Here is a 14,309-nt window from a genome sequence, read left to right as displayed (position 1 = left end):
TACCAGCATACATGAACCAAGCTACAATGTACCAAATGGTTGATTTCAATTAAAAAAATAGTGGTTCTCTGAGCTTTTTGGTCTCTTTTCAAGCTTGTGAAACATCCATAATGTGTACACCACTGGAAGAGTTATTTCAGTTATTCCCTTCCTTCCTCTTACATAAAAATGACTTATATAGATTTAAAATCTATTGTCATCCAATGGCGTTATTTGGCAGGGAACAGAAAATATTGTCTTGGATCAGCTCGCTTCGTGAGTACCATCTCAACCTCTGAATGCAGAGAAGCAGGGAATAGTGGAGGCAGATGTTTCAGAGGGGCGGAGCCTGCAGGTCACTGGACACACCCTCCTTTCTCTCTCTCTCTCTCTCTCTTCCTCTCTGCCTGAAGCATTTGCCTTAGCAGTCCTTTGAGCTTTGGCTAAAAAGTCCATTTGCGCTCTCTATTCCCTTCCACTAGGTTGTGGATTTTTTCTCCCATTCCTGCAGAGAGAGAATGACATAAGCTCAGACAATAACAGAAAAAATTAAATACATTTATATATATATATATAAAATTTATCAAAAGTGACCAATTTTGTAAAAAAAAAAATAAAAAAAAATAAATAAATAATCATTTTCAAATTAGTTATGGGAAAAATGAACCATTTCGAAGCTTCAAATCAACTGAACAAATTGCTTTGACGGCTGCTGGTCAAAACTGTGTAAATGCAACAAAAACCCAGATCAAAACAAACCCAATGAAAATACTTTCTTGAAAGTATTATATATTAAATGAAATCAAAAATTAATAATTTTAAATAAATTATTAAAATTAAGTAAAACTACCATACATACAATTAAGTGTCTGTATAATAGGCCTTTGTGTTTTTAAATTAATTATTATTAATTTGCTAGGGCTTGTTTTGTTTGTTTTATGGAGAGTTTGTCTAAACAGGCCAGTAAGAGACCATTAACAACTACTCATCAGTTTAATTACACAAATCTCTACAAAGTGCAGATTTTCATTAAAAATGTCTACAAAGTGATCAAACTGATCCGAGTTCGTATAACCATAGACGTTGATGCAGTGGTTTGCTGCTGCAGGGGGATCTCAGTGAACTCGCTTGATTCACAGGTTCACAGCGATCGCCCCTCTAAGAGAAACTTTTGAAAATTCTAAACGTTTCGAAACCGTTATGATGTAACGAAGCCTCGTTTACTGAAATCACGTGACTTTGGCATTTTGATAGGTGCTCCGAACCACTGTTTAAAAAAGCTAAGCTCTCTATTAGGACTATGGATGCAGAAGTGGACTCTGACCTTGGCCTTCTGCAGAACGTTTCCTTTGCTGGATGCCATGGTGGACGTGGGTCGGTTCTTTAGCGCTGTGGTGGAGTTGATGGGTGAATCTCCATTATTGGTGTTGCTGATGGGTGTATTTGGAGCAGGGCTGGATACAGGTGCTATCTTGGGCTAGAATACACAACAATATAAGTCAGCTGGATTCGTGTCACTCAGAATACAATCATTAGTGGAATTCAGTTCTTACCTATTCTGAATTGTATTCCCTAGTATGTTTATGTCAGATAGACAGCTCACTTGGTTTTGCAACAGATTATACACTACTATTCAGAAGTTGAAGTTGGTACATTTGTTTTTGAAACAACTATCTTATGCTCACTAAGGCTGCCTTTATTTGTTCAAAAATACAATACAGTAAAAAAAAAAAATAACATTGTGAAATATTTTTACAGTTTAAAATAACTGTTTACTATTTTTATATATTTTACATTTCTAAAATTCTATTTTGCTGTTGTCATACTAACCGTTGAAGTTTCCAGTAGACTGCTATCTACTGTGGTGCCCAGTGAAAAGGGTCCTGCTTCCACTTTTCTCAAACTCTCCTTCACCTCCATCAGGCTAAGCTCCACCTCCACTCGCCGGTGCTCCGCCTCACGACACGTCTCCTCCATCTGCTTCAGACGAGCCTCCAGAGAGGCCTGCCGAGTGGGGTCTATGAGCCATAATCAAAAGCACTTATTAGCAATTTACATGTAGAGTGACATTGTGGTGTTGAAACTACCTCTTTTAACACATGGGCATTTCCAAATATCATTAGATGGTGCTACAGTACCTTGGCAGGAGCTCAGCTCCTCTTTCACCTCTCGTCTGTCTTTCCTCAGGGTGGCCAGAGTGTTTTTAACCTCCTCTCTCTCTCGCTCCAGCCGGTCTCTCTCATCTGAGTACAGCCGCACATCAGCCTCCGTCCTGTTCTTCCCTAATTTCACCTCACCTGCCCCCGGGCCTGCTAAACATGAGGGCATGTGTATGAGCTTCGAGCCGTGACCTACATTCATATACTGAAGGTATGCTCACTTGAGTGCATAGCTGGGAAAACACAGCAGGGTAAATGAATAAAAGTTTTACAATTGATGGTTTTACAATCACCTGCTGGAGAGAACCTGAGTTTATCAAGAAATCTGTCTGTGCTGGTAGCTCTTCCTCTGGAGGTGGGCGGAGTCTGGGGCGTCTGTGCAGACGTCTGGGGTAGAGTTTGGGGTTGGGATGGCTGTGAGGTGGGAGAGGCCCTCTTTTGGCTTTCATGACTAAGGAAACTGATTCTTTGAGTTTGGACAGGGGCTGGAGAGGTGTCTGTGTCCTCTCTAGGAGCAACAGGTTTAGGGTCCATGTTCTCTGTGCTGCTCGGTAATGAGGTATCTCTTGTTTCAGGCTGTTTTAGGAACAAATTGTATACAGGGGTTTTAAACATTTTTATTAAAATATTTATATATTTACATGTTTTTGTATTAAATTTTATATAATTTTTGCTAAATAAATATCTGTATTTCGGCACTAACAACATGGATTTAATAATCAGGGAATGCACATACTGGCAAAAATTTATATATACACTATCTAAACTAAAAGTTTAGGGTCGGTAAGTTGTTTTAAATAAATTATTCAGCAAGGATGCATTAAATGTCTGAAAAAGCGACATTAAAGACATTTATTATGTTGCAAAAGATTTCCATAAAAAATACAAAGTCACTTTAAAGAAATAAAACATAAATATGCTCCAGACTATATCTATTAACATGCATTTTCCATTTTATAATGTTAACCTCTTTGGAGTGTAGTTGATCATCCTGGGATGCAGATGAGGGACTGAGCTCTGTCTGTGCTGTTTTGGACGTCTGAAGTGACATTCTGTCCGAGCTCGTGTGCAGGAAGGAGCGAACCGGGACCAGATCCAGATACACTCTGTCCTTCCCATTCTCCTCGCCGCTTGCCGTTCCCTCCTCGCTGCCATTCTGAACCTCTGGAACCTCCTACAGCCGGAGAGAGTAACAGTATCAGAAAAACATGACTGAAGTTGGATGGCCGGAAGGGTTACAAAAACACAACACTTGTCACAATAATGACTTGCTGTAACTCGTATTATCTTTGGGCCGAATGTTTAGTGAATCTTCCACTATCTACTGAGTCTATTACTCGGAATAAACACAACTGCGTGAAAGTGGGTGGCATAGATTTACGACAAAATCATGGCGAGGGTCTCACCCACCTCCTGTTCGTTGTCTGTGGATGGCACATCATCGTATATGTCCTCACACATATGGGGGTCTGACGGAGGGCTGTCTGTGTATGTGTTGGGCTCCGAATACCTCCTCTGCATTAGACTGACAAATCCAAACATATCAGGCTCCAAAATCTCAAAAAAGCAAACAAATCTATCATATCACTATGAATATATTCCACAAGTCATATGGGCCATATTTATGGTACATTCATGGTGTTTTTTTTTTTTTTAAATATACAGTCTCAGTCCACAGACTTCTGTTCAAATTTTCTCCTTTTGTGCATCATGAAAGAAACCCATGCCGGTTTATGACATCATGAGGGTGAGTAAAAGATGACATGTTTATTTTGGTGTGAACTATTCTTTTTTTTTATAACAACTGATGTAAATGAAGTAGCTTACTACATGGACGTCTTGGCAGCGTTGACAATACTGGATATTCTCTCAGTGTTCACATAATCATACGTGAGATCTTCCGGATCTGTTTTGGTGCCTGTCTGTGACAGTATGAGCCCGAGCCAGTGGCCCATATCAGTGGAGGATTTAGCCTGAGAGGAAAGAGAAGGATATTTGATCATCTGTACCCTCTGAGATATTCATATTCCTTAACAGGTGCAGCTAGGCCTGGTGAAATGATCTGCAAATAGGTCAGTTTGCACACTGATTTCATTCTGGCCTGAAGATGGCAGTCACGTTGAAGTTTATATCGAATCCTCACTATCCCATTAAGTCATTTTGAGAACTTACCATTTTTCCCCTCTGTGTTTGTTTACTGGGAAGTGTCTTACTGAAAACTGGTGATAAACAACTCAAGAATGAGGTCAGGAAAAGTTTAAGAGCTGTAACTCAAAAGAGATACTGTACAGTACACAAAGACATACAAATACACTAGCTTTTAAAAGTTTGGGGTCTGAAGTTTGTTTTTAAAGAAAATAATACTTTTATTCAGCAAGGACGCATTCAATTTACATAAAAGTGACAGAAAAGACTTATCACAAAAAGATTTATATTTCAAACAAATATTCTATTTCAAGAAATCTATTCATCAAAGAATACAATCAAATGTATTGTTTCTGAAACAGTTTTTAACAAAATAATAAGAAATGTCTCTCAAGAACCAAATCAGCGTATTCAAAAGGAATTCTGAAGGATCATGTGACACTGAAGACTCAGGTAATGGCTGCTGAAATTTCAGCTTTGCCATCACAGGAATAAATAACATTTTAAAAATATTGAAATAGAAATCAGTTCAACTGTACAAAATATTTCACAATATAAGTGTTTCTGCTTGGTGAGCACACCAACAACAATACAGGCTCATATCAATAATTAATCTAAAACCAACCCCAAACTTTTAAACGGTAGTGTATATAACTTTGGAAGCGTACATTGTTTGTGTAGCACATAAATATTGGCTGTGAATCGTGCAAAGCTGTATACCGCAGAGTTGAATTAAGAGAGGGGAGTTCTCAGAAATCTCATTCAGGCTGTTGGACTGATGCCAAGATACACGAGAGCATCAAACAGTGAGACTGGGAAAAACAGTTGTTCATTATTAAAGTTTAAATAATTACTAATCAGAAACCTATGGTCTTCTGGTTTACTGTAACAAATAATTGTCTTATACAGATGTTATACACCACCAACTTTTAAATATATTCCGAGTTTTGTTTGAGATGGTAGTGAGCAATCTAGATGACAAGCTGTACCGTTTATAGCTATATTTTCTGTTTGTTTCCTGTCTGTGAAATATTAGGGTTGGATGGACATAAATGTACAAAATCCAAACACATTTCCAGTAATGTTTTGAGTGCTTTCTGTATGACTGTTCGTGACTACTATTCTATATTTGTTTCATGTGTCTTTGCTGTACTATTATTACTTTATTATTTCCTACTGTTATTATGATATCTCTCAGATCTCTATATAGCACAAATAAAAAAATGAACTTGTGGCTTTACAGGTCAATCAGACGATCACTTCCTTCCTAGTGGTTGGAATACGCTACACAGTCAAGAGTCTTGCTATGCAGGACTAGTTAGTGATGAACAACATATCCCTCTACTCACTTCTAGGGTTGCGAGCTCCTCTCCATCGATTTGGATGCGGAATGAATACAGGTGCTCAGGGCTGGGTTCTGGCAGGACCATGCACCCCTCCAGAGACAGTGGCTGCTGGGCCACTTTATTCTTGCTTTTGTCATTGTAGATCCAAAGTTGCCTGTCCTTCACTGAGCACCACCTGCTTCTCCACTGGGTGTTCACCAGGATATTAAGATAGCCTGAAACAAAGAGAAGGTGATGAAAATGGTAGGTTGTGTGGGAGTTTAAAAACGTATACACTAAATATATTGTTGACTGGTTACCTGACGTATCCACATTCTTCTCTGGACTTTCCAAAGAGGAAACCTTCTTTTTTCCAATGTTCATAAGGTTACTAAACTTGCCGTATTTCTTCTTGACTAAAGTTTAAATGACAATTGAAAGGTAAATATTATACACATAATACAGTAATACAGCTAGTACAGTATTACCAGTAATATTGTGAGATCTACTCTGGAAGTGCCTGTTGGGATGTCCCATTTCTAATTTTCATTATGCATTTTCTATTCTTACATCAATGTAACTTACAGGTGATTGGTGCATGGTTAAGCAACATTCTGAGGTGACATGCATCTTCAACACGACCAGTTTAGACAATTTCAAGTCACTTCCAGTGTAGTCAAGCAAACAGACACCTTGAAGAATAGCTATGATAGCCCACTCTCACCATCTTTGCTCTCCAGGTTCTCTGTGTGACTGTCTGTGCTGCTTCCACTCTCTGATGCCACTGAGTATCTCTCGCTCTGCTCTCCCTGCCAGAAAGGGCAGAACGTTTAAGCTTAACATGATTCAGCAACCATTTTATGAAAAATCCACCCAAAATTGCAGAGTGTTTCATACATAAATCAATCAGGGAATAAATCTCAGCCTATCATACCTTAGTACAGATGAGTGTTGGAGAGTCAGTTACATCAGAAGATCCTGCAGTGTTTCTCGGACAAATTTCTTGAATAACCTTGATGAAAGGTGAAAGGCTATAAACTATGTCCGCTCAAACCGAACACTGATTATTCATCCATATGTGCCAAGCCCTATTGCCCCTTACCTTTAGCCATTGTTCAGCCTGCTCTTTACTCTGCAGTCCCAGGACGATGGCCTCTCCACCCAGTGGGGTTATTTTCAGCTTGTGTTCTTTCCTTTTAGTTTGTTTCTCTTTGTAGACAACACTGCAGCCCAGCAAACTGATGTCCAGCAGTGGAGTCTGATCCTTTGAGCTTTTGTAGCACTGAAGACAGTAGCATAAAAAAATCAGACGATGGCTGTTTTGAAAATAATGTTAAATTCCTAATGGAACTTTATTAAAACTGTGGACATTCCACTAGCTGTAATCTTGTAAGGCATTTGGCAAATGCATAATGTTAAATGTTAAATATTTTCTTCTAAATGTGACATTTTTGAGGATTTTGTATGGATGGAACTTGATTTTTTATTTTTTCACTGGAAATCGACTGGATCATGAAAAGTTCCATGACAGGTGGATAAAGGGTAGGGCTTGAAAAATAAGAGGTCTTGGTGACATAAGCCGAATAAGAAAATCATTTCAGGGCAGCATAGGTTTTTACATTTTGATCAAACATTACAAAATGCCAAATATTGTTTTATTCATAATAATGTGCAACAATAAACCATGCACAGGTAAGTAAATATGGTCATTTTTTATTTTATGTTGACTGAATGGTCAGTTTGAAATATGAAAGTTAAAAGCAAACATTTCAGTAAATTATTACTACTAGTATCATATGTAAACGCTTGATTGCAAACACTGGAATCTGTGTAAATATTCATATTACAGATCAGCTATCCATGGAAAATGGGTGTCACTGACTTAAGCAATGATGTCACATACCAAGAGACGATGTTCACGAATAACACACAGCTGTTTGGCCCACTGGCCAAGCCACTTCTTTCTCCAGAGGAAGGCACAGATTCGTGCATCTTTCATTAGCTCGATGGATGCCTCAGGAGACGGCCACTGGTGTTGCGCTGTGGACTTCCCCTTCGTCACTTCTTCCTCATCATAGGACTCATACGAACTGCTCAAGGGTTCTGTATCTTCTGTAAATGTGAAAAGTGAGACATTTATAAATCAATAAGCAAAGAAGGTGAGACTGGTGATAGTCAGATTGTTCTTGCACTTGGACAAAAGAAAGTCAAATCCTCTAAATAGCAAGTAACTCCCTGCAAATTCTACTGAATTCATTATTGTTTGAGAACACATCAGAATTGTAAAAAAAAAAAATAGTTCATTTAAAAAGGTTCTGTTTTATCAGTCCTGTATGAATTTTTTCAGTGGAAAACAAAAGAAAACAGATGCGGATTGGTAAATCAGGGACATCGGGAAATTAACAAAGCTAATGAGCTATTAAAACAAAGTTGAGTCTAAATAAAGGTATTTCTGAGAGCTTTGGGAGGACAGAGAAGTCAAGACTATGACCGGCATTCTCAAGCAAGCACATGCAAAGTTTGCAGGCTTAATCCTTGTTGCATTAAACAATGAGGCTTTCTCAGAGCCGTGCACTTCACCGCAGCCTATAAAGTTAGTTCTGTGCATTAGTTTTTCTCTCCTGATGTACACTGGGAGAAACAGAGATAGATACCCCGAGTTATCACAGCATAGACCACACTGTTTGAAGTTTCTATCCGCTTCCTGACCCCTGTGATTATGGCAAAGCACCCAAAATATACAGAAACACAGGAGGACACTAAAAGGAGAAATGCAATAAGGGAGGAAGAGAAAAAAAGTTCAGGCGAGAAGCTATAGATAGTGAAACCTTATCTGGCAGAAACAGGAAGAATAAATACGTTTTAAGTGCATTTAATGTATGAAAAATGTCCATTAGTATTGCATAAACTCAATACTGATATTTTGGCCTGCACTAAATATTTGTGTCTTGTGGTTTTCATGCAACCAGCAGCACCATTGCTTGTATTATTTTAGGGCTTCATTACTGTCAGAACATATCCAACTAGAAATTCACTTTAAACCATGAGGTTTGGCTTGATATCAGCTGCTGAAACATCTCCGATTTTGGCCATTCACATTCTTTGTGTTTTGATATTACACAGCACAGCTGCATGCTAATGCCTCTGCATCCTTTGACCAAGAAGAGATGTCATCTGCCAAAGAATATTGTAAATGATTGTCCCCTCGCTGGGCTGAACTCTGCAACACCAGCCAAATGCCCCATCACTTTTGGCTCCATTTCCTGGGCTCACGGTCAATGTTCCGTCACCGTGTGTCCAGTGCCAGAGTACTGGTTACCATTGAACAAAGACCATCACTGTTTTCTCTGCTCCTGCCCACAGGCATCTCTTTATCACAGTAAAGCTGTAGACTAAAGTTGGACGAAGCTAAAACAGAGCATTCAGTGACCACAGGTTACCTCTCATGGGACAAACGCAATGAGAAGTCACAAATCACTAACCTAATCTTTGGAAATATCCTTTTTTGACCAGGTTATAAATGGCTTAACATGAACTTCAAAGTAAAGCAAAAACAGTTGAAAATCATTTCTATTTAGGTCAACTTTGGACCCAATTCCAGACGTACCATTGATGCTTATAGGATCATAGGGTTGTGGGTCTTCATAGTAACTTTCAGGCTCTATAGACGCAGAAGCAGGAATTGGTGGAAGAGGAAATGGCTCCCTTCCCATGTTGCACTGAGATAAAAAAGAATGAGAAAAAAGAGAAAGATAATATAATTATGTCAACATACTGATTATTTCATTTCAGGTGGAGCAAATGAATATATTTTAATGAGAGTAAATGTAAAAAAAAAACAAAGTAATTAAATACAAATTATGAACAAATAATGAAATATTTAAACAACTGAATTATTGATATTAATATTACATTAATTCCTGCACATTCATATATTATAAATAAAATTACACCACCAAACACATATACAAATAGATTGATAATTATGTTATTAGTATTAATAATTTAATTGTAATCTAATGTCATAGTATAATTTAAAATCAGGTCGTGTATTAAGAAAACAATGCAAATTCAAAAAAGAATAAAAGACGAGACCTCCTTGGTCAGCCAGCTTCATGCTGGTTGACTAGCTTTACTACCTAAGTTTTGCTGATTAACTGCATGACTCTACTGTATCTAGACCAACAATAAACCATCATAAACCAGCCTGATCCAGCATGGAAATATATGCTGATCTTTTCAGCACACTTAATAAATACAATGTGTACACCAACACAGGGACTGTATCCAAGCTGAACATCTCGAACACACTCCTGTTTAATGAATCAAATAGAGGGACTCTCCAGAGATGAGCTTGCCTGGTCGTTTCTACACCTGTCTTTCATGTGGGCTTTTCTTTCTGACCGAAGGGGGATTCTTCCTCGAAACTGATCTCTCTCTGACCTCAGTCCTGCTCAGTTAGAAAAGGAATCCCACATGTGTTTGCCTGTAGGAGAATGGTTTTATAAGGGTGTGGAGCTAGCGATGAGGTTTCCCAAATCAGCCGTTTCATAACATTACTAAATTCCCCACTGATACCCACAATGCAATGACAGCCCCTGGGCAAACAGAACACAGATCCTCTTCTCATGACACACAAAACACACTGACATACACAGACAGGGCTGATTAGGGCTAACGGTAGCCTGTGAACCACAAAGTTGACTGATGACAAGAGGTTACAGAGAGACAGCTGGGACAATCTCCTCTTACTTGCATTATACTATACTAAGTGGTTTGATTGAAACGTCCTGTTTGACATGACGTGCTTGTCCTTCTCAAAAGCAGAAGTGAGGTGAACAGTGATGGCAAGGCATGTATATAAACAGCTGGCTTTCAAGGACACAGGAAGTTAAATGCAAAAGCTTGCTAGAGGCTCAGCTTCAATAAGCAATGCAGAACGAGAGTCAAAGACACACTCAAAAGTTGATCTCAAATGTAAGGGGATAATTTTGTGGGAAAATAAGAGCAGCCCAACAGAGGAAGATGTTGATTGAACTGTGAAGAAAGTATTGTTTTTCTCACATCAACCCCAACTCAAAACCCCCACATTTCTTGCTTCGTCCCGCCCTCACACTTCTGACACTCAGCATAAAATCTCTGAAACAGAAAACAGTGTGCTGAGTCCTCAGGCATCTGACAATGATTAAATAGAAAGTGAAGGCATTTCGGGCTAGCCTTAAACTCTGTATAGCTTGTTCTCCAGGCGCTGCTGAAGATCAAGACCATGTCCACATCCCAGAATCAACATGACAATAGTTGGATCTGTGCATATGCTGTTAATTAGACATAAAAATCAGTGTGAGCAAAACGAAAATCCTAAAATCTCAGTTCTGTATGTCAAGACTGAATTCCACCCAAGGCTTGTTTTTTTATTTTAATCCACAAATCACACAATCTTCTCCCTAAAAAGAAAAAAAAAGTGGTCTATATAGGAAACATTTCAAGGGTGAGGCATAAATAATGACAAAGCACCAGTCTTTAGGACAAAAAGCAAAAAATGCAAGTGGGCCAGAGACTAAAAGAACACCCAGAACATAGAAAATCCCCCTGTTTCCATGCCAAACATCCAGTGAGAAAAAAATAAAAATGGAAATCAAGGGCTAAAACACTTCTGAGGTAGAGAGGGTATTGAAGGAAAATAATCTTCTTATTAAAAACAGGAGGGGCTTTCTGATCTACTGTCGTCACTTCATTTATGGGTTTCTGTCTTAATTTGAATCATTATAAGCCTAATGTTGGAATTGATTCAATTGTTTATATATATATATATATATATATATATATATATATTTGCAGTATTATTGCTGATCATTTCCCACTACTATTTTGAAGTCTGTTGCCTCTATGCTATTTTAGTGTGTTGCTATTTTCAGTCCAGCAAGTAGCTGTGAGACTGCAGTGTGCACACTTCTGTTTACAGGTCAAATGCAAACAGAAACACTAACTTTAGGGTTCAAGAACACAGTAATCTGGGTTTGGACAGGCAGGACAGAGGTGTTATGGGGCCCCCCTGCAGTTTGGGTCAAAGCAGGGACGAACGTGAAGAACAAGGTGAAGAGTCCTCTGGAATTCTGAGAGTACGGGTTGAAGAAAGCGTTTTCACCATAGACAGGGCCATCCTAGGGCAGAACTGTGAGTATTTCCGTGCTCTCTTCCGCTCTGGGATGAAGGACAGTCAACTAAATGAGTTCCACCTGCAGGGTGGCCTGAAAGCTAGGGGTTTCCTCATCGCCATGGCAGTTTCCAGGGGTGAGCGCCCTGCTTTACGAGACCCAGACGAGATTGTGGAGGCTGCCGAGTGTGCGGCCTTCCTCCAAGTCGACATTCTGGTTCAGCACTTGATAGACCTTCTTGATACTGACAACTGCATTCTTCTGTACCACACCGCAGCGGTGTACGGCTTGTGGAGGTTGTTTCACAGTGCTGCAGTATTCATCCGCGATGCTTATAGCGATGTGCAAGATGCTCTCGAGGCACTCCCAGAGGAGCTGATCTGCTATGTGGAGTCGTTTTCACCAGCGTCGTTTGTTGCTCTAGGCACTCATTCGCCATCCATGAAGATTCTGCAGGACTGCTACAGGACAGTGTTTTACCTTGATGAGAAACCGGGTGCTTGGAAATATCTGACTGATCTACCAACAGACGCCAGCACCTCTATGGCCGGCGTGGCTGTTGTGGAGAACCGACTGTATATCGTTGGAGGAGTGCGAGGAGTTAGCAGGGAAACTGTCGACTTGAGCTTTTGTTATGACACAGAATCCAACACATGGAGTGTGTTTGACGGTCCTCAGCAGTCCAGGTATAACTTTACCCTGGTGGGTCACGATGGACATTTGTACGCCATCGGAGGTGAATTTGACAAAAGGATCATGTCCTCAGTTGAAGCGTGTGATGTTTCAACAGGCGCATGGACATTTTCCAAGCCAGCGCCTCGTTCTGTGGCTGCGGCGGCTAGTGCGGTTGCAAGGCGTAGGATATTTGTGTGTTTCTGGAAGCCACCAGATACTACAGACATTTATGAATATGAACCTAAAAATGACGAATGGACGCTGGTCACCACTATGGTAAAGCCTCAAAGTTATGGACACTGCATGGTGGCTCACGGTGACAACCTGTATGTCATGAGGAACGGCCCTTGTGATGACTTCCTGCGCTGCCTCATGGACTGCTACAACATCACTACGGGTCAATGGACGGCCACGCCAGGACACTACGTCAATAGCAGGGGTGCCCTCTTCACGGCTGTGGTGAGGGGGAACTCTGCTTTCACCGTCAACCGCAGTTTGACCCTGGAATATGTCATTTGCGAAGACAAGTGGAAGCCTCGTAGACAGATGATGGGCTTTCCAAAAAGTGGATCGCTTTGGACTTGCTTACTCAGACTGCCTAAGAGCACAAATGCACATCAGGAACGTGATTCAGAGGAAGTCCTGGAGATGGATGCCAATGTGGAAAGTGTGGAAGAAGATTTGGTAGCACAAAAGATGTTTTAAAAAAATCCACTCTACACTGTTTTCTATATTCTTCAAAAAATCTCCTTTTGTGTGAAGAAAGTGAGTCATACAGGTTTAGAACAACATGAGAGTGAGTAATTGATGACAGAATTTTCCTTTTCAGTTATTTAAACGCACAAATTCATCTAATGTTCTATACAGTAAATTAAAGCAACTGTATCTTTGCATATTGTCAAAGGTAATTGCAAGAAACACCATAAATAAATAGCTGTGAACGCCTCTACTGTTTTGTTCTCACACATACTGTATGCACATGCACACGTGAACTGTACTCTAACTGCGGTTCGCCAGCCTCTATAAACAGCTCCCCAATCGCTTGTGCAGCTGCTGTTAATCAGCCCCAGCACCCCTCAAATGGGTCTGAAGTTCAAAGTCTTCTCACTGGAGAGCTGTAATACTCTCCATCCTCCTGTCTGTCTGTATGTCTGATTGAGTGCAGACTCCCACAGCAGATACAGGAGCTACAAAGTATTTCAACAAAGAGACTCCACATTTTTTGCTTCCTTACTTCTATTTCTATCTTTTGAAAAAAAAAATGAGTATGTTATCTTTTAGGACAATTACTGTTTTTAATCAAAGGCAAGCTTCATTCTCAACCTGCAGGACTAGTTTTTGGCTTGTGTGTGGCTTATAACCAAAAGCACACAGAGCATGGGAAACAGGTACATCACAAATGTGGTCAAAATGAAAGTATACAGCAGATAATAAATGACAGCAGGACCACAGCATCTTGCATTGTTGTTGTAGATTGAATAAGAGATAGGATTCTGAGAAATACCTAAATAAAATTACATACATAGCTATGTATAACATATGTATATCGATTATATTCAGCACAATATGCATTTGCGCCGCAATGCCTTCTTTTAACCAAACTGCAATTTGCACATTATTTAAAGCTGCAGTCGGTAACTTTTGACGCTCTAGCGGTTAATAAACAGAACTGCTTGCGTAGGAGCGGGAGCGGTAAGAAACAACCAATCAGAGCTGCGGTCCGTAACTTTTTTTTGTGTTCAAAGTATACAAAATGTATATAATAAGCGAGTACACCATGAATCCATTTTCCAAACCGTGTTTTTAGCCTGTCCTGAATCACTAGGGTACACCTATAATAAGTGTTTATATTCGGACTATTTTAGATTGCT

The 14,309-nt window shown here is 39.7% G+C and overlaps 2 protein-coding genes across 3 annotated transcripts in view; one reads left to right on the top strand and one right to left on the bottom strand.

The window, feature by feature from the left end:
• Window positions 1-49: 49 nt before the first annotated feature.
• The window catches only part of LOC132121576 (actin filament-associated protein 1-like 2), a 37,693-nt gene continuing 23,433 nt past the window's right edge, over window positions 50-14,309 (bottom strand). Inside the window, exons 5-19 of one of the 2 annotated variants that reach the window (XM_059531101.1) lie at window positions 9,216-9,327; window positions 7,512-7,720; window positions 6,711-6,890; window positions 6,543-6,620; window positions 6,333-6,417; window positions 5,929-6,024; window positions 5,633-5,844; window positions 3,966-4,111; window positions 3,549-3,663; window positions 3,106-3,312; window positions 2,432-2,714; window positions 2,118-2,288; window positions 1,810-1,997; window positions 1,304-1,456; window positions 50-484 (exon numbers count right to left, since the gene is read on the bottom strand). In XM_059531101.1, coding sequence (XP_059387084.1) covers window positions 458-484; window positions 1,304-1,456; window positions 1,810-1,997; window positions 2,118-2,288; window positions 2,432-2,714; window positions 3,106-3,312; window positions 3,549-3,663; window positions 3,966-4,111; window positions 5,633-5,844; window positions 5,929-6,024; window positions 6,333-6,417; window positions 6,543-6,620; window positions 6,711-6,890; window positions 7,512-7,720; window positions 9,216-9,327 — 2,262 coding nt within the window. In that variant the 3' untranslated portion in view covers window positions 50-457. Of the gene's footprint in view, window positions 485-1,303; window positions 1,457-1,809; window positions 1,998-2,117; window positions 2,292-2,431; window positions 2,715-3,105; window positions 3,313-3,548; window positions 3,664-3,965; window positions 4,112-5,632; window positions 5,845-5,928; window positions 6,025-6,332; window positions 6,418-6,542; window positions 6,621-6,710; window positions 6,891-7,511; window positions 7,721-9,215; window positions 9,328-14,309 lie in introns of both variants that reach the window. The other variant, XM_059531100.1, reaches the window with a different exon arrangement.
• On the top strand, window positions 11,543-14,058 carry LOC132121578 (kelch repeat and BTB domain-containing protein 13). Its single transcript, XM_059531105.1, has one exon. It carries the CDS (start codon window positions 11,650-11,652, stop codon window positions 13,141-13,143), a length of 1,494 nt encoding a protein of 497 aa, XP_059387088.1. The 5' UTR covers window positions 11,543-11,649; the 3' UTR covers window positions 13,144-14,058.

This window comes from Carassius carassius, chromosome 39 (assembly GCF_963082965.1).
Source record: "Carassius carassius chromosome 39, fCarCar2.1, whole genome shotgun sequence".
NCBI classification, from domain to species: Eukaryota; Metazoa; Chordata; class Actinopteri; order Cypriniformes; family Cyprinidae; genus Carassius; species Carassius carassius.
The sequence above is the reverse complement of the archived record's forward strand: the minus strand, read 5'-3'. Positions and strand labels throughout refer to the sequence as shown.